The sequence below is a fragment of the Drosophila suzukii genome, chromosome X, assembly GCF_043229965.1.
Source record: "Drosophila suzukii chromosome X, CBGP_Dsuzu_IsoJpt1.0, whole genome shotgun sequence".
In the NCBI taxonomy this organism is placed as follows: Eukaryota; Metazoa; Arthropoda; class Insecta; order Diptera; family Drosophilidae; genus Drosophila; species Drosophila suzukii.
The window spans coordinates 16,834,024-16,854,834 of record NC_092084.1 but is presented as its reverse complement, the minus strand read 5'-3'; the positions used below and the strand labels follow the sequence as shown (position 1 = coordinate 16,854,834).

General features: G+C 39.6%; 1 protein-coding gene across 1 annotated transcript; it reads right to left on the bottom strand.

Annotated features, from left to right (window-relative positions):
- Positions 1 to 11,075: 11,075 nt before the first annotated feature.
- On the bottom strand, positions 11,076 to 12,008 carry LOC108018897 (centrosomal protein of 170 kDa protein B-like). Its single transcript, XM_017086488.4, has 3 exons — positions 11,898 to 12,008; positions 11,652 to 11,839; positions 11,076 to 11,597 (listed from the first exon to the last, which is right to left on the bottom strand). The coding sequence occupies exons 2-3, from the start codon at positions 11,820 to 11,822 to the stop codon at positions 11,346 to 11,348; spliced, it is 423 nt and encodes a 140-aa protein (XP_016941977.3). The 5' UTR covers positions 11,823 to 11,839; positions 11,898 to 12,008; the 3' UTR covers positions 11,076 to 11,345.
- Between the last annotated feature and the right edge of the window lie 8,803 nt (positions 12,009 to 20,811).

Here is a 20,811-nt window from a genome sequence, read left to right as displayed (position 1 = left end):
CTACCGACCCCCCGTGCCCCACTAACATTGTACCAACAAACAAAAGACAAACACCCAGTCAAACTTTCAAAAAATATGAGAATTTCGTCTCTGCAAGTTGTTCGTATGTATTGGGCACACAAAACGAAACATTTGCGATATGGTAGTGTGGTGACAGTTGATCCTCAAAGTCTGTGAACATTTTTAAAAGTTTTTTTGGGGAGAAGTCTAAGTTTCTCAAATGACAAATGGCCGTTGTTTTCAGAATTTTTTTCAGACTCAATGATATGGTTTAGCAAAAATCTGTAATTCAAGTTTCATTGTCACGGTATTGATGCTTACCAAAAATGTTTTGAGGAAAAAATATAGATTTAAAAAAAGGCGTTTAAAGTTTAGAGTAAGTACATATACAGAGAGAAATTTTCAAGCACATTGTTCTTGAATTGAGAAGACTCGTTCTTAAAAATGTTCTCAATATTAGAACGAAATGGTGAGAAATGAAAAGATAATTTGACTTTATTTAACAACTTTTTATAAGTATGCAATACTGACTATTAATAGTTTGAGATATACAATGTAAATACCACAAATTCAACTTGATTCGAGCAAAATGAAAACATTTTCAACTAACGACGTTCTATTTGTAGGAACATTTTCAACTCAGATGAGAAAGTCAGAATTTTCTCTGTGTACTAAAAATTTGTATAAGATGTGGATTAAGTAAACATGTTCTATTTTTAGGTAAAAAAAATATTAATTTCGAAATGTTTAAAAATTAACTTAGGGTTCTTTTCTTTACTACGTTTAAACAATATATATTAGAGTTCTGAATTAAAGAAACTAAGGAAAGTGAGGAGAAACCAAAACCTGTTTCAATTAATTTATTTAATTTCATTATAATCCTCCTTGAAAGACCATCATCAGAAGGGGAAGTAATCGCCCAGGGATTGCACCCGCAACTTGGCAATAAAGTAATTATTGAAATAATTCGTTTGTGGCTTCAAGTTGAGGCAACTTTTTGCGGATGATGGCGATGGCGAGCAGAAGATGGCTATAATCCAGTTGTGGAGTGCAGCTGTCGCTGGTTTTGCCAGCATTCGAGTGCAGCCCCAAAACGGAATGGCCGAAAAGCGAAAGTGATTTGCATATTGCGCATACGCGGGGTATGCGGGCATATGAAGAGTAGAGTGGCAGCCGTGGCCCAAAAGCCCCGTACGGTGCTCAGTGATTAGTCAGCGCCCAGGGGCGGACCGTTCAAGGTCGCCGGCGAGGCCAGCCAGGCGACCTTTAGTGCTCCTGGTAGCCTTGACCCCGCCTAAGGACAAGTATAAGTGGAAGTTGACCTTCTTTGACCTTCTCCACTGCACAGTGCAACCGAAACGAGGTGAATATGAAGTTACAGTCGTAAGAATTGAAATATATGGGAAGTTTTTGGCACACTTAGGCAACATCCAAAAGCGGGAATTACCTAAAATGATGGAATTATTATCAAAAACTGCTTCCTTGGTCTAATATTTTAGGAAAAAAAACCTAAGTTAAGATTTAAGGCAATATTTTGCCTTTAGTAAAATTTAAGTAAATATTTATATTTATATAAATTATATAAAGGAGAAGAGATTTTTTTGGTAAATACCTAAGTTTAAGGTGGTACTAGCTTTATGAAATTTGGACCATGAAATATGTATGCTATATTACTAGTTACTTGAGTCCTGGAACTTCTGATCAGTTTCAGGCTCAGAATAAAATCAAAATCAAGACAAGTATGAAGATCACGATGAGGCTGAGAATCCGAATAAAGCTCATGATTAGGCTTAATATGTGTTTTATATGATAAGAAATCTATTGTAATGTCCAAAGTGACTCCAAAAGACCATATTTTATTAAAGCACCTATATATCGAGGAAATATGAAACATTTTTATGTGGAAATATGAACTCTTTTTATGTGGAAATTATTCTTTTTAAGCATTTAAACACCTCCTGTAAGCATTAGTATACATTAAATTGTGATTGCAAGAATACTTTTTATGTAAATTAAGTAAACTCAATGTACTGGAACAGTAGTGCCTGTGCTCTGTACATTCAAAGATGGGTTCTATTACCTATCAAGACTGGATGATAAAGCTTTTGTCCTTCTGGACAATTTCCCATTGGCAGATTCCGAGTGTTAAGGCTAAATCACGCTTCACGGATGATTTGTTCGGCTTGCAGTGCTCCAGTGTTCAGTTGGACAGGTGTTTGGGTTTTTTTTCTTTATATGGCTGCTCAGGTGTTTGTTTGCCAGAAGCAGCGCTGACTCACCTTGCACACACGCTCACTGGCACACAGGAAGGCAAAGCTTATTATGGTAGCTTGTAAACCCTAATGAGACGGCATAAATCAGCGACAGGAGCACGCACACCAGCCCAAACCCAAACCCGAACCCGAAACCAAAAACGGAACCCACCTCTTGGCCTCCAAAATCGCCTGCATAACTGCGAAATGTTAACAAATACTATTTGATCGCGTGCCAAGCAACGAGAAGAGCGGAGGGCAAAGGGCCATGGTAATCTCCATATTGAATTGCCTTTAATATTTCAGGGCAAGTGCAGTGCACACGGGGCGTATACGTGATGTGGGGCTGAGAAATGCAATACTATTTGCATAGTTCAGCGTCATTTTGTTTATGCCCATCTCGTTTTCGGGGGGCTTTACGAATTGAAGGACTGGCACTGGCCCCGCGGATCCTCCCCAGGGTATTCGATACGATTCGATACGATACGATTGTTAAATTTATGGCATTCATTTTGTGATCAATCGCTTGTCAAACAAACGGCATCGAGCGAAATGGGAATTTGCGGTCGAAAAATTGAAGAGCTGCTGCTGCTATTGCCACTGTGCCTGCACAGTATTATTATTGGGAGAGAAAGCGTTTAAATTGCAAAATATTGTATATTGTGGATTGTACTATGTATATATTGTAGCCACCGCGCGCACACATGCCATTGCCTTGTATACATTTCCATACATTTATTTATCTTTCATGTGTGTTTTATGCACATGAATATATATATTTTGTATTTTATATTTTATATTTTACATTTCTGCTTGGGCCGAATGTGCTGGCTGTAAAAACTGCGGCTAATTGCGAACATTTTTTCCCCAGGTCACAGGGATTTCCATAAAATGTGTCCGTGTGTCTATCTGCCGTGCTGTCTGTGTAATTTATGTTTGTTTATAAGCATATGAATACTCGCACATAAAACGGACAGCGAGCAAACACACAAATTACACACACGCACACAGCAGCCCCAACACGCCCACAAACACACACACACAGGAGCACAGGAGCACACAGATACACACACAGACAGCACCTTTTAATAAACTTGACAGATCAAAGCCGAAACCAGCAGCAATGTTAGATAAGCACACAACCCAAAAACCCCCCCTCCCCACACTAACACACATACACACCCTTTGACGCCACAGAGTATGCAAAGTATTTTGAGAGCCGGAATTATGTTTAATTTCGAGGATTTGCTTTTTTGCCAACTCAAATCCGTATTCAAATTCAAATTCCGTCGTCACAAGGTAATTCCCTGACTAATTCAATATGCCAAGACATTTGTCTGGCAAAACTAAGTGCTGAATACAAATGCAAATTGCGTATTTAATAAGACAGACTAAAAAATAATCAAGCGGTTATCCGAGGCTTCTGGGAATTGGGATCTGTGCGTATTTGCGCAATTAAATGGAATTCTCACAGCCCAGCCATCCCCGATGTCCTAGTGTCCCATTGTCCTCAATGTCCTGGTTGTCCTGGCGTTCTGGCAGCAGCTGCCGAATGTAATTCATTAAATTAATGAAATTGCACTGCACACAAAGCGGAAAAGGAAGAGGAAAAGTGGAGATGCTGAGCTCGAACTGCATTGTTTGCACTGAGCTTTGAGTGCTTAGTGTCGAGGCAAAGACCACCATTCAGGCATCTATCCAGATTGCCACACGAAGGGGAAAATGCTAAAAGCTTAAAAATACTGTCCGTCTTACAAAGCCACGAGTGATAGATATCCTGTGCTGAACTCCACTGCCTTGCTTATCGCCATTGAATATCACAGACTGGAATTTAACATATGCATTCTTGGAAAACGTCTCAATAACATCTTTAATTTTCAAGCTTTTACATTTACCTCATCTAGAGTTGGATAATACTGATAATAGCAATGGGGAACTCGTCGAGTATAAAGGAATATAGTATTTGTTAAAATGTACGTAACAGGTAAATGGAACCCCTTCTACCTTATAAGGCATATACGAAAATATTCTTGATCAGCACCTTCTGAAAAAACCCAGATGTAATCCACATGCTTAAAAATCATCTTCCAATTCTCTTCGCCAGTGCTTGCACATCTCAGTTTTATTATAGTTTTTCCAAAACATTAAACGTAGTTTTTTCTTAAACCAGAACAATGATTGACAATGAAGCAGATTGAAACACTTCTGATGGACACCATGCATATCTTCGGTAATGCCGCTCACATAAAAGTTATCCTGGACACATCTAGCACGGCTATATCAGAATCACATCATACCACATCACAGATAAGCTTATGGAAAATGGAGTAGTCAGCAAGTTAATCGAACTTCTCGATTTGCAGGATGATGGATGTGGAATAAGGGTATGAACTACTTTTTGAAATGTTTTGTGTAACTATATTTTATTTCAGATACTTATGAGAAGTTCAATAATCCCCTTTCTTTTTAAATTTGTGTGTAGAAATTGAGTACTGGAGATGAAAACTTTTGCTGAAATATTACTATACACCAGATTTTGAAATATAAAAACATTTATATTAATAACATATTTTCCATATTACTGCTAAGCACAAAATTCGAAATCTTAAAGGCGTTCCAAGTAGGTTGGTTTTGATAATAACCAAATTTTCGTTATTCTGAGACCCCTAACTATTTCATATGAGAAGGCTTACTTTTTTGGATGGGAAATAAATAATTTCATTTAAAATATAATAATATAATCATAATAATAAATAATATAATAATAATTTAAACCTGTAATGCACTCATCCATATATATAGATTCCGATATAGTTACGGATTTTGCCAGTGCAGACACATGAGCTATGTAACACCCCCCCTGAAAGCCAACATTGGCTTTCAACTGGATTCGAAGTGTTTGTTTTGACGCTTGCCGATTTCTTGCCCGATTCGTTTCGATTCGACGAGTGGTGAAGTAAAGTATCTGCATATCACTGAGATACGTATATATGCGGATCTGCAACTAGTTGCGCTGCCCAGGACCAAGCCCAAATATTGTATAACAGGTGTTTAACAGCGAACAATAAAAGTGCTGCCGAGCATAAACAGGCGATTGCTGAAAGGGGCGTGGCAGCTGCGAATGGCAGGCTATAAAAATGCTAGCCCCAGGCGCAGATGTATGGGGGTTAGAGGTAAAAAAAAAGAGGAAAAAAAAAAGAAAACATCAGGCGAGGGTAAACCCAGAGCCGCGGGCCAAGAAAACAGGAAAAAAAAGGCGAGAGACGTGAGGCAGCTCGTGCCAGGAAAACATATTTAAATAAATTCCAATTCGCACACACACAACACCCATAAGCAGGGCCAATAAATAATGTTTGCTGCTTGGAAAAACGGCGAAACGGCGAAACGAGCAGCACAACTTGCAGATACAATTCCTTTCAATCCCGCCAGTTTTCAGAGTGAACCCGCCGCCACCTAACCTTCTAGCCACCCGAACCACCCGAACCACCCGAACCACCTGGCCCACCTGTCTATCTGCATTTGTATACATTTTTATTGCCAACAATTTTGTTTTGATAGTTGCAGGAGGCAACTGGCGGAAGAAGCAACAATCGTGGGGGGCAAGTGGCGGCAGCAGCAGCAACGATCCCACAGAAAACTCAAACAAAATGGCGTTGAAAAAACAAATGGCGTCATTTACAGTCGTCTGAGTGGAGCAGCCACAAAAGGAACCGGAAGCAGGGGCGCCAATGTGTGTGTAAGTGTGTATGTGAGTGGGTGTACGAGTGTGTGAGTGAAAGTGCGAGTGTGGAGCGTTAAAACTGCAAGAGCAACGGAGCGTGTTTGCTCATAATTCGGTTATGTGTGAGTACGCGGCACCATCGCTGGCACGCCCACAATCCCCCCTCCCTTGCAACCGCCCCTCGAGCAAGGAGCTGCCTGCCGAGGAGCATATTGAGTTCTGGTGAATAACGAATGCAATTTATTTGATTGACTGTTTGATTGAATGAAACAGCAAAACAGCAAAAGCAGCAACAACATCGGCAGCAGTGAGCTCGACCAGGACAAACGGTATGCAGCTCGAAGTGCGATTCACGCAGGACACACAATGGTCCAAGGATCCCTTACACTCAGAAAATGGGGGTGTCGAAATAAGAGGGTAATACCCACCTTTTATCAAACTCAGTGCTCAAATATATAATTTAGATAATACTTACACGGTCAATTTAAAGTAACTACAAATACAGCGAAAGATACATAATACACTTTTACTAAAAACGTTTGTTTCCTTATAAAATGAGTCTTAGTTAAGAACCCCTATATTTGAAGAATAAAATTTGCTTTAATAAGCATTGGAAAAATATTAGATACTTTTAAGTTTCTTTAATTTTTTGTTTATACTTGTACAACATAGGTAATTTCCTAGAAAACAGTAGTTTATCTATAAAATTTAATTACCCTAAAAAATTTACTTACTTTACTTTTGCATATTTAGTTTTTAAAAAGAATTCTACTTTTATGTTGATTACTATTTATTATGTTTATAGTAAAAGTAAGAAAGTTTGTTAGCAATTAGGAATTATATATTTAAGACAACGAAAATATAACCATTCAACGGCTTTCAAACCAAACAACAAAATGAATAGAAAATTTCTTATAAAATAAATTAGTGTGTCAATTGTTTTAATACTTTAATAACGTAAAAATTTGTCAATGTTGATCTCAAATAATTTCTCTATGTGTAAGTTCGATTTTGTTTATTTTTTTCGAGCATCTCGTTCGTATGTGAAGCGGACATCCATTCTGTGATTGCAGCCTTTTGTTTTTGTTAGATTTTTCAATGGCTTACAAGGAAGCAGAAGGATTAAATTAAAACAAATTGAAACATGAAAGTGAAGTGCTCCACTAATTTACGGAAAGTTATTCGGCTGCCGTTGGCTGCCCGAGGGCAAATCGAACTCGGTATCGGAAGCCGATACAAACTGTTATCAAAAGTGGGGCCAAAGGCGGTCGAACTTTCGGGACCCCGTGCGCATCATCGTCCATCAAAAATCAATTTCAATAAGCGCTCAGTCTTTAGCCAACCCCCCCCACCGTCGAAAAATCCAGAAAAAGCCTAAGGCCGTGGAAAAGTTTATGCTGATCACTCATTTGATTACCGAAGTAGTATAGTTCGCTTAAAGTTCGTAATTGAGGTATTTTCCCTTGCAGTTATTTATCTTCATTATCGCTTAATACCCGACCGAACTTTCTTTGGCGCACTGCACGGCGAAAGATTCGGCGGTCAGTAATTAGAATTTGGGAACAAGGATGCCGGGAAATGTGTTTTTGGCCAAGTTTTGAGTGCTGCCAAGACCACTTCTAGTTTTTTGTTTCCCCGCTTTGGAACACTTTTTTTTTTGGGGGGGGGGGGAAAGTGGGGCAAGAGCAGGACAAGTTTCACCCAGTTTTTTATGGCGCCCCAGGGTGGACACAAATCACGGCCAGCAGACAACCAACGGCCATCAACGTCACGGGCGACAATCAGGAAACACACGCCGCTTAAGCAGCGAGATTCGGAGAAAGTGGGAAAGTGAGATGAAGAAGCAGAGAGAGAGACGGAGAATCCCCCCCTCTATGCGTGCCTAGAAAGTACATAGTGGCAGTAATCAAAGCTCAATGGGCAGACAAAGGAAAGTCGACAGAAAGTTGAAAAGTTATTAAAGTTAAAGCAAACACGATTGGAATGTCAACTAGTGAAGCGGTCACTCTAAGACAAGGGATTTTCAACTTTCAGCTGGCTGGCCACTTTGATGAATTGCCGTTTAAGTTGATAGATGAACAGAAAAAGGAACTACCTGCCTAATGAACTGTGCGGCAGGCTGAATATTATAGTAGTCTCTTGGCCAAAAGTTCGAGCAAACATGTCAAGTTTTTTATAATAATTGCCCGATCATTTGGGCCAGCCAGCCAGCTATCTGGGTCTCAATTTCATTTTATTGCATTACGTATACGCCATATTAATTTCGGATCATGAAAACAACATCAACAAGAGAACTTTCTGCGAAAACAAGACCGAAGCGCAAAAATAAAGCAGAAAAGCAGAAAACTTTTAATATTTTCTATGGCAAAACTCACTCAGACTCAGCCGGCTTGCCTTGCTGGAAACTTTTCACATATGTATACAAATCCTCGGCTCTGCTGTAGAATTTAATTAACAAATGCCACAAATTTATTTGCCCGGCCTAAAAAGCCTCGCCGCCGAGAGAAAGCAGGCATCTCTTTATTCTGGGGATTATTTATGGCTGGCACACTTGTTGAAAGCTGAAAGCTGGCAGTGGAAATGGAAGTGGATGTGGAAATGGGAATGGGAATGGAGATGGCAAGTAGACCTCCTCCTCGGGGGCTGGGGAAATGCAAATGCAAATGCAACACTTCAAAGGGAGCGCCTGTCATCGCCCGCTGACGAAAATATTCCCACAGTCATTTCGCCAGGCGGCCACATCCAAATTAAATGAGAAATGACTGAGATAATCTCGGCAGCATCAGATAACCAAAGTGCTTCATTAAATGCCGCAAAGATGCCGGTTAATTTGCCCAGGCATTTGAGACTGTTATGGGATTATTTCTTGACCTTGTGGCAGGTACCAGTTTTAGCAGGAATTTAAATTCTGTCATTTTCCTGAAATCATTTAATATGTTTTCAATTAAATATTTAGTTATCACAATTTTAATACAACCAATTTATAATTGGAATGTGTATTTATATTTCAAATTTACCAAGTTCGTGGAAGCTGGAAAAGGCTGTAAGTATAGGGGAAAACAAAATGTAGGCATAACAGATTAATAATTTAAGATTGAACATAAATAGGTACTATTTAATTTTTATTATTTTTCCCTACATTTTTGAAGTGTTATACATTAATATGTATTTTTGAACAATATTTTTAGCTTGGAAGTTGAGTTTCTTGTGTAATATTTAAAACAAATGCATGTCAATATTATTTGAGTTCTCCTTTTGAGTGATTTTCTTCTTCGTAAAATCGTACTTTCTAGGCATCCCAAAGAATTTGCAATTTAATTTAAATATTTAAAAGATTTTTTTGAATTTTTTAAGTGTTGTACATTAATATGTAGGTTTGAAAAATATTTTTAGCTTGAAAATTGAGTTTGTTGTGTAATCTTTAAAACAAATGATTGTCAATACTATTTATATTCTCATCTTAAGTGATTTTCTAGTCCAAAATAAGTACTTTTTAGGCATCCCAAAGAATGTACGATTTGGTTTAAATATTTAAAAGATTTTTTAAGGGCACTCGTCACTACTTAAAAGTGCATTATCGAAAGAGTAGGGTTATGACCCGGTGACTGGACAAATGTGGCAACATTTTCGCTGGCCACCGAGTTTCGGAGATTTTTTTTTGTTTCTACTGCTGTCAAAGTTTGTTGCAATTGGAGCAGCGAACAAAGTTGCCATCCCCATCCGCAGTTATGTTCCATTGCCATCCGAAAAGCCAACCACCCAAGGCAACATAACCCACTTCAGCAAGACTCTGAGGTCAACAAATGTAATATTGTCTGGGGGCTTAGCCTGACATGCTTGTGTCTCAGTTGTGTTGCTGTTGCTTACAATTTTTGTTGACGTTGCGCTAAGCAGCGGAAAAAAGTTACTTTTCGACTTTGGCGCCTGGAGTTGAAAGTTTTCCCTCATCTTCCGCCGCACTGCATTCGCATTTGGAGCCCACAAAAGTATGCCACAGATATTAACAAACGCGAAAGGTTCGGGTGGTGTGTGTGTGTGTCTGTGTGGAGGGGGGTTTAAAAGGTATGGAGACTGGGACTTGGAAATGGGCGTGGCCCAGTTAGGGTTGCTGCGACTGATGGCTGCTGGCATTGAATTGACGCTCATGATTATTTACGCAAAGTGGATTAGAAAATTTTTATGGTTTCGATAAGCCGCAAATTAATTTTCCGCACAGACAGCTTCCGACAGAGAGAGAAAGAGACTTAGGGATAGTATGGGTGTGTGGGCGTTTTGGGCGTGGCAGCCATTCACAGTTACACACAGTGGCAGTTATAGCTACAGATACAGATACAGATACAGATACACACACTCTAAGGACGAAGCCATCTAAGGGCGGACCAACCGTCTGTCTCCAAAGCCAAAGGCGCAAATGGAGCGAACAGAGAGGAAACCTAATAGAATTTAATTTCGAATAATTCCCACTAAATGTTAAAGATCAAGCGTTGCGACTGGGGATAGCCGGGCAGTAAATTATGGATGCTGCTCGATGTTTTCCCTTTGGCAGACACTTTTTGGGCAGTTGATTGCCCCTTAAGATGCGGCAAGTGCCATAAAAGTAGGCCGAGTTCTTAGGATGGTGCATTATAGTTGGTAGAAATAAATTTAACTTAAGTGAAATTAAAAAATTATTGCATTATTAGTCATACATTAAAAACGCTATAGTAGAGTGTCTCGACTATCAGATACCCGTTACACATCTAATCAACTTCGAAATAAATATACTTCTTACATTTTATCTACTTTACATATTTATTTAACATATTTTCGGCATACCGGTAGGTATTGACCAGCAGAAATATCTTTGAAAATGTCTGCCCCACTTTCGCTGCGCAAGAATCTCTAGAACCTACAAGCCTAATACCAACTTTCTAGCTTTTATAGTTTCCGAGATCAGCGATCATACGGACAATTTTGGGAGGGGGCTATGGGAATGGAAAGGCTTTTTTTTTCTGCTAAATACTTTTACCCGAATTCAATATACCCGTTTACTCTTCAAGTGACGGGTATAAAAATAAAAAGCACAGATATTAAGAAATAATAAGATTTGATGTTCCAGATGAAATGTTATAGATATGTATGCATTAGCTGTTGCTGGTGTGTTTGATGTTCCAGTTAAAGTGTTAGGTATATGTATGCATTAGGTGTTGCTGGTGTATTTGATGTTCCAGTTAAAGTGTTATATATATGTATGCATTAGGTGTTGCTGGTGTGTTACATGTTCCAGAAAATGTGTTATGTGTATGTATGCATTATCTGTTACTGGTGTGTTTATGGTCTTTGCTCGATTTCCAATTGCTCATCCTTCCTAACTCCAAGACACCCTTACATTCTTACTCCCTGGATTCTGGGTTAGTTCCCTCAGAACTTGGGCTTCCGTCCGCGCGATTTGGGCTACTGCCCACAGAATCTTCAGAGTCATGCTCCTCCTCCATTAGAGTGAAAATGCCCAACTTAGGGTATTTGTGTACCAAATGGTGAGCCACAATATCACCGAATAGAAGTACATCGTCGACGAATATCTGACGATATTCTTTGTCAATGCGGATCCCAAGAAAATTTATGAATGTGCCATTGCGGGACTCCTATGGATATTAGAGGATTAGTTGAGGGTTCCACTATCGTATACCGCATCTAACCAGATCCTTTATGAAAACACGGTCGTTTTCCACTAAGATATGGACATGCTTTCGCGACATATAATAGTAATGCATATTTATGCTGCAGTCGGGGTCGCGTCCTATGGTATTTTCACCTTCCTCCAAAAAAACCCGATCGCCCGTCTGCACATGCTCCAAATAGAAAACCATTTTCCTCGAAAGTACACCTAAAGTAAGCTCAATGAGTCCATCGTCCTTTTCTTCCACTTTGTTTTTTTCGCTTACCTGGGATGAGAAGTTATTTGATTATGAACACAGGTTATAGGATACTATTTTAAAGTCACAGAATTCTTGTCAATATTCCTATAAACTGAAAAGTCTAAGCCTTCTTTGTTTGGTATTTGTATTTGTATTGAAAATCTCAATTTGTAAACATCGTTTACAAATATTTCTTGGCAATGGATTAAAAATTAATTTATTTGCAATATGCCAGCCAAAACATTGATTATTTTGGGGAAAAAGATGGGATTCAGATTTTGGTCACAAATACAAATACCAGGGGTTTTTCAATCGTTGCTTAGCCAGATTTCTTAGGCACCCTGGATAGTTAATGAACGATTATGTGATATAACGATATATGAACAATAGAATAAGAAGTGAGAAAATATTATGCCAGCAAATAAAGCTACTTTGTGTTTGATTGTTTTCTCCTTTACTTTGGGATATAATACATGTATGAGATTTCAGAACCTCGAATATGATTAAAAAGATAAGACGACTTTAGCAAATAACCCTCAGAGACATTTTCGATATATGGCTTATGATGTTTCTTTAAAAAATTCACACGTATGAGTATGATTTGATTTGTATAATATGGTTTTAGCTGTAAGAGATTTTTGAAAATGGATTGTTTGAATTTAGAAAATTCTATCGCTGTTTTAAGCCCTTCACTTAATTAGTCCTGCGAGTCCTCACTTTCCACGACCAATCACCCATGCCCCAATCCCATTTCCCATTCCCCATCTCCCTGCAATTGTAATCCCTCTTCTTCGCCCGACACGCGCCATGCAGCAACTCGAGTTGAACGTTGATGAATCGTCTGCACTTTATGGAAGGCAAAAACATGTTGACGGCTCACTTGTATCCTATATCCCGGCACAATCCCTTGAGGACATACCCTGAACTCATTGCCTGCCGCCCACATGCCTGAAAATCCTCGACTAACAAGCCATATTAAAAACGTTGCGACTGCAAGTGGAGAAATCTAGATCCAGATGCATGCAAGCATATATCAAACTGCAGTGGCAAAGATTTCAGCCCAACACCCCCCTCTTGAAGAACAGAGACGTAGTTTAGGTTAGTGGGTGTCGAAAGGGGGGGAGCTTATTACGTTGTTTTATTGCCATCTTGAAGACCAGGATCAAAGGAAGGGCAAGAACGAGCAAAACAGTCAACTGCAACAAGATTAATGAGTTTTTTTAAATTTATTACTGCCGCTGCTGACTCACCTTCTGCTTGTTCTTGTTCCTATTCTGGTTCTGGGATCTCCTCCCCGATTCCTGGAATGCACAATAAGGTTATAAATTTCACAACTACTTGCTGCCAGGGGAAACCCTTTGAAGTGTCTCATTTATTATGCGATTGCCGCCGCTGCTGCTGCTGCACTTCCGATTCTCCGATTTCCTATAGGAGTAAAGTGAGGGTTTATGGAGGATTCCATCACCCATCACCCATCGCCATAGCCATCTCCTTTCGCCATCTCCTTAAATCAGGACTTTGGACAGCGCCCAAAGAACTCCTGTCTCCTGTCAGCATCAAGCTAAATTGTCATCAAGGGCATTTTAAAATCATTTTTCCCGCTCACTCTCAGCAGCGACTTTTTCGTGTTAGTTGAAAATATTTCGACGTCCAAGTCACGTGATTAATTATGTTCCCAAGAGGGTCTGCTGGGTCTGCTTGGTAGTAGTAGTGGGGTGTGCTGCAGGTGGTCCACCCCAATCCAATCCAGCGCTGAGGGACAACACAACTAATGTGAGAAACGTGTCAGCTTGGTCCACCGGAAAGGAAACCAGATTTGCTTGACCATTCAGCGGGGACCCAAAAAATGCTTTCCCTCATCTGAAATCAGGTCATCATCGGGCTTCCTGAACGCTGGACACTTAAGACCTCTGCAGCGTTTCTTTATCATTTGATTAAGAAAAATTTGCATGACAAACGCAGATGGTTCATCTGGTCTCATTGATATTTTTTCGTTGCCTGCCCTCTATCATTTCAATTTTATACAAATTGCTTGGCCTTTTCAAGCTATTATTATCTATTTTCAAAATTTTCTCATCGTTTTTTTATAGAAATAAAATTGGGATAAAGCTTAGGACCAATAGGTATGTTCTAGAAGAATAGCTAAGTTAAAATGGTATTTCCAATAACTTCATTATTATTTTTTGGTAATGGTTTATTATATAGAGTGTTCATTTTCATAGAGCCACTGTTTTGGAACATTTTTTTGCCCATACACCACAATTTCCATTGAGCACAAAATAAGATTGAACAGCGAGCAGTTGTGCGTTAATTTGTGTCAAGGTTTCATCCGCTGACCAACCATTTCCCCTTTGAGCGTTTTCGCGGTTTGAAGTCCTGGTTAATTTTTTCTGTCCCTGGGGTCATAACCCGGCTCCCAGCCCCCAATCCCAATCCCCAACTTGTGCCCCGGGCTACTGTTACGCCTCCAGCTTGTGCGGCGAGTATCAATTATCGTTCATGGCGAGAAATGCATCAAATTGAAATGTTCATTCATGCATTTGCCGGACTGGCAGTATAGGGCGTTACTGGGCTCCCAGGCAAATGCTGTCGTTGCTGCCATCCATCGATCTGGGCCTAGACCCCATCACACCCCCCCAAACACCCCCCAAAAACCCCTTCCACACCTATTTTTTGTTGCTCCGTTTTGTAGGCTGTGGCAAGGGTTCAACGATTTTCAGTTAAAAACCATTCGAGTGGATGAACAATATTTATTGGTTTCCATGTAGGTCGTCTCTGTCAGGGAGTTGCTATCATTGTGTGTGTGTGTGTGAGTGGGTGTGTCAGTGTGTCTGTGTCTGTGTTGACCATGTCCAAACTTCCGGTGGCAAAAGGCGGAAAAGAGCTAGCCGTAGGTGAATTGAACCGAACTGGTCAGTGCAACGACGGCCATTAGATTCCAGCGATCGGAGTCCCATGAAAATCCACTTCATTATTATAAGCAGTGAGAATTATGAAAATAGATGATTGTTAGGTGTCTAAGAAGTTATCTTGCAATTAAAATACCTTTTTGTAGTTTTTGATTTATATTTTATATCATAGGGATGATACCTATATTTATTTGTCAATTTTATTCGCTTTACCAAAGAAAAATATTCAGACTCAATGACTTTTAATAAAAATAGAATCTATGTACAGTTACACAAAAATACATAAAAAAATAAGACTCGTTTTTTATAAACTTCCGTGGTGTAATGATATATAAGGACTTTATATTGGAAGTATCGTGTTTAAAATAAGGCTGTTTAAACAAGACTTTCTTGCTTATACTCACAAAAGTTTAAGTTGCTCCTTGCTTTTTTCTCTCTTTCATAGAAGTCGATATCTACTTAACAATTGTGCAATTTTCAATATCAATTTAACGTTATTAAATGCTAAAGGTATCATGTTAATCCTGACACTTTTCTGTCTCGTGTATATTAACATAAATGGGTTATTTAAATTACTTTGATCAAAAGTTTGTATGCAATACGCAATAGATGGTATTAACATCTAAGAAATATATTTACAGCAACCTAAATAACTATTTTAATATAAGGAATTATTGAAGACCAATTGCATTAATTGAGTACAAATGCCAAACAAATATGACCAGAAAAAGGGGGTCATGTTTAGGTGACGAAAACTCTAGTTCTATTTATGCAATCGACTGGATGCCTCTTCTGCGGTTTCCAATGGGTGGTTTCTGCGATGGGTGCTGTGATTAAAGGACACCAACCCGCCAACCGCCGCGGATTAGTGGGAACGGGAAATAAACACACAAATACGCACTCACACTCTGGTATATTGGTGGCAATGCAATGTCGGATTTGCGGCCGCGTTTTCGACCCCCTTGCTCCTTTTGGCCATTTTTCGCTTTTTTTCAGTGGCAATTTTCATGTACGGCCTATGCCGAAGCTCTCGTGTGCGATTTTACGGCTTCCGGTGGTGTTTGTGGGGGGTGGCAGAGGGGTGGGGGTGGTTCCGGTGACATCGGACAATATAAAACCGTCACCCACAGAGGCCCCGACCCCCAGATCACCCCCTCCAACCACGGCAATTCACCCTTTCATCCAGCGCTATAAAGTTCAATCGAGTCAGTCAACAATTGGCACAGAGAAAAATACACAGAGATACAGATACAGATACATGTGTGTCTGTCTGTCTTTCTGTCTGGCTGTTGTCAAAGTCAATTGGGTGGCTCTGTGTGTGTGTGTGTGTGTGTGTGGGTGGTGCTACCACCCACTGCCACCCACTGGGTGGAACCACTCAAATGGACGGTGATTTTGGCAAAAGGTTAAAGTTTTTGCCGCTCTCGATTCTTTTTCACTTTCGGGTAGGCTCAATACTTAAATACATTTGATTGTAATTCGCTTTTAAATTCGATTCGATGCGATTTGTTATTGGACGTAATGGTCCGACATCTGAGCTCGCAGTATCTGTGCCGAAATGTGTATTTGTGTTTTGGGCAGACTGAGTCCGGGGTCCATTTTGGTTATTGTCGGGTTTTGTGGGGGGTTTGCGCTCCGGGTCGACTTACATATGTGATTAATGCGGGTCGGCAGTCCAGTGCAATGGGGACTCCGGCCGACGATCGTGTGTGTGTGATTGCCGGAGGTCCTCACCTTGACTTTATTTATTCCAGCTAGTTCACTGGGTTCTCTCTAAGTAGGTGTTGGTAGAACGGTTTCTCTATATATGCTCTTACGGTTTGTTAAATTACAAAAAGAAAGTGCAATATAATTGTCTAAACCCATTTTGAATAACGATTAGTCAAACGATTGAAGAACTTGTTAAGGGCGTTGCCACCTAATTTAAACAGAGTTAAGTTGGTTGCGCCACCGCCATGAACTTATTCGATTGAGCGGAACTGTACCTTACTCAGTTAAGTTTCTAAGTGCGAAAGAATCTATTGTGTTCAAATGTAAAAAGAAAATGAAATTATGCGTTTTACCATTTTCAATAACAAATGAAAGCTATTGAAAAACTTGCCACCTTATTTAAAGAGAGCTAAGTTGTTTGCGCCACAACTGTGAACTTCGATTGCGCGAAACTGTAACTTATTCAGTGAAGTATGCAAATGCGAAAGATTCTTTTGATCTGACCACGAGTTCAATGGATACATTACTCCACTGATTTTGTTTTCCATAAGGTCAACAAATTTGTTGCGCTTACAACATCGATTTCTCGCATCTTTGATCCTGTATTTGTTTCTCGTTTTTTCAACTCAACACCGCCATTGAATCCCCTGAAAAGTTTCGATTTGTTTAATTCGTTGCCGGCGTTGTTGTTCTCTGTTTGGTAGTTGTGTGGTCTTTGGCAACAAAGTTTTACGGCATGTCGCACGCACCACCAGCACCACCACCAAACGCCTGAACACCCACCTTGCCCCATGGTGCACCACCAACGCAACCCCCAATCCCCCCAAACATCTCCACCCCCTGACTGGCGCGCAAATCATTTTCAAATACGAAACTTTGGCAAGTTCCCTGTGCAATAAAGTTGTTTGTGCGTGGAGCCCAGTAAACCCCACTCTTTCCTTCCAAAAACTGTAGCACACCTGGGTCGATGGCTTGTAACTCTTTGGTTTTATGTAGCAGGTAATTTGTGTGTTTTAAAACTGTAAAACGTAAATTTAATGGAACGTTTAGGTGTTGTAAGGAAGCGCCGAAGTTGCTGTTGCCGGGGAAGTGTGGTTACATGGCTTGTTGTTTGTTCGGCTGGCGAATGTTCCAAATGTTCGGCATGCGAATGTTCCTGGGGCTTAACTTTCTCTGCAGCCGAATGGAGCAGAAAACTGCAGCACAGTTGAGAGCTACAAAGTTTCGATTGTTCGCTCGGATACATCTGTGCTTTAGTCTAGTCGGGTATTTTCATATTTGTCTCCTATGTCCAGATAGAGATAGTAATTGTGCCATGGCAAACAAAAATATAACAAATAAAATCGTACTCAGAAAAAAAAACAAACAACGTGGGCGGGTTTTAGGTATAAACGGTCTTGAAAGTCAGTCATGACCGAGACTCTTATATCAAGAGCGTTTTATTTGAGCATTTTTGGTGCAAAATTAAATTTCAGATGTATCTGGAACGCCTTTCAAATTTGAAATTTAGTGTTTAATATAATAAATCACACAAATGACTCCTTTAAATGTTTTTATATTTCAAAGTTCTGGACTAAAAATATTTTTCAGCCGAAAATAAATTTCCAACCCAAAATTTACTAGGAAAGAGTCCTTGAATTTCTCATTAGCATCTGAAAAAATTTGTATTTCCTTAGAAAGACGAAACATTTTAAAAAATATATTTATCCATACCTTTATTTACACCCTACACCATAAACATCGAAATAGTTCTGTACTGAACCTATTTTTTCTTACTATTTAATACTCATCGTTTACCTTTCGGACTATTCCGCTCATATTATTATCAAAGCATAAAATTATTTTAAAGTTTTAAAGGCACATTTACAACGAAGAGTTTTTATTAATTTTATTCCCTTAAAATTAAGTGGATAAACACAAAAAAAAATGCGGCTTCATTAATTGCACATAACTTTTTAATCAATGATCCGATTTGAATGGGTAATAATTGTATTGGTGGTTTAAATAGGTATTAATGAACAAAATTATTAACTAACCAGGGAAGCCAATGAAATCAATTTATTTAACGTTTTTATTCAATTCTGCGAAAAAGTAGCTATAATAAAGGGAAGGCAAACCAAGAAAATTCTTTAATTAGGTTTTTTCTGCTTTAGATAAAGTCGCAGAGGTCCCGAGGTCCTCCTCGTTGTGGCTATATAATATTAAATATATATATATTATATTAGGGAGCTCAGATTACAGCCAATTGATTGGGAAAGCCGCTTTCCTGATCGAAAATGCATTGCATTCAGTGACAGCTAAGCCATCGTAGAGGGAAAATTAAAATGATATGTTCAGCCGTTCGGCCAGCGATTGAAATGCATTGAATGCACTGGCCGGTGGAAAGGTGAAGGGGCGGGAAGGTGAAAGGTGGCCGGTGACCGGTGACCAGGAGAAAGTAGAGAAAGCACCAGGCAGGTGCCGGACAGTCGCATAGCCAGAAGCCAACTAAAATCGAGAAAAGACATGCTCCAGCAGCTTAGGCTCGGACCTGTGTCCTTTATCCCAGCTCCTTGGGTGGCCAGTTGTCCTGCGAGTCCTGCGCGTCCTTCGTCCTCGTAATAAATTGTATAACATTTTAGCTGGCCGCACAACTAACTCATAATGCAGCAGGCAATGAAGTGACTTCCAAATGGCCCCGTGGGGCATCCAAAGAAGCAGCCGGAGCAGCCTTGCAAGTGGGTGGCTGGCATGCGGTTTAGACAAAGGCGGTGTGCCAGCAGCAGTAAAATCAGCTTACAAAAGCCGATTCCCCTTCCCAATCCCTAACCGGCCCTCCCATCTCCGCTCCTTTCAAGCCGTAATCTCCGTAAATCACTTGAAGCTGTTGGCCAAATATTAAGTGAACCAACCTATCTGCGCCTCGGTTTCCATTCGGATCCCCTCCATTTGAGCAGCAGGAATTTCAATTTTAATCTGATTGATGGGCAGTCGGAAGGACAACTATCTCCCTGGGCTCTCCGAGGGATTTACGGATTTTCACTGAGAAGGTAGTCGCATCCATTTCATTGTTGTGGCTACCCGGCTATAAATTCAACAAATCCAATTAATCTAATAAGATAGAGAAACAAGGAAATTTGATTCTATATTCCGGAGAACTTGACCTAAATTTTAGTTTCTTAGCTAGCACGTATGTGTACATGTTTTTCAAGGAAATACCCATGATTTAACTTTAGAATTATTTATGCTAATCTTTTTTATAATATTTTTAACAATTTTATTGTTTCCATAGATTTTTCATGTCACTGGTATGGGAAAAAGTCTTTCGATGATTAAAAGATTCCAAATTATTAAACATACTAGAGAACTACCCGTGAATTCTTCAGAACAAAAATCAAAAATGTGGGCCAACATAACATATTTGAAAGTGGTAATCATTTAAATATGAAACCGCGAATTCTTTAGAGCCAAAAAAACTTATATTTACCTTTCTAACATTTTTCTTCTATTATAAAGAGCTATGGATTGACTCTGGCATCACATAAGACCGCGAATTCTTCAGGAGAAGAAGAAAAAAGACCAGAAACTTATAAAAACCTGATATAGATAATAAAATCTAAACTTTTTGACGATGCCACGATACTACTCATACGATTATGTTAATATTAATCGTTCTCAAGTGCTTATTTCTCCGTTAATTCCCATAATACCAGCGTAACTAATTTCCCACTTTGATATGCATAATCTTGGCTCCTTCATGTTAATTTCAGCTAGTGAATTGATAGCCACATTCCATTGGCATATTCCATGTTTTCACACTTTCAAGTATTTACATTCCCCCAGGGCCTTATCCATGTCCATACCCTCCAATCCCTCCTTCCCCCTTGCTTTCCTTTATTGCATTTAAATATGTTTTGTATTTTATACTCTTTGCCAGCCGATGTTTGCATAATGACAAAATTTGCGAGGACCTTTTATGCGGTTTTTTGTTCATTTTTGGCATCGGCATCATCTTCTTTTGGAAGCCTGACAGCCCGGCAACTTGACAGCTTGGGTGCCTCAGTGCGTTTCCTTTTTTTACGACTGCCGAATGGTTTGTTTATAATAATTTTACGTTTCTGTCGCTCCCGGCAGCTTGGAAATTACTTAGTTATGTAAAGTAACTCATTTTTTGGCCGGGGAGTGGCTTGATGAAGGCGGCCGCGATGGGGTGCAAACTTGATGGATTCCCAGACCCAGTGCTCTTACTTTCGCTCTTTCGTACTTTCGTGCTTGGAAGCTCTGTGTTCTTGCCTCCTAAATTATTCACTGGGCGCGTGAAAGTATTTTACATACGCTTTCAC

Bases quoted from the DNA above. Each gene is read 5' to 3' on its own strand.
- LOC108018897 (XM_017086488.4), bottom strand. From the start codon at position 11,822: ATGGTTTTCTATTTGGAGCATGTGCAGACGGGCGATCGGGTTTTTTTG. The intron at 11,598-11,651 runs GTTAGATGCGGT...TAATATCCATAG, and splicing joins GTGTTTTCATAAAGGATCTG to GAGTCCCGCAATGGCACATT.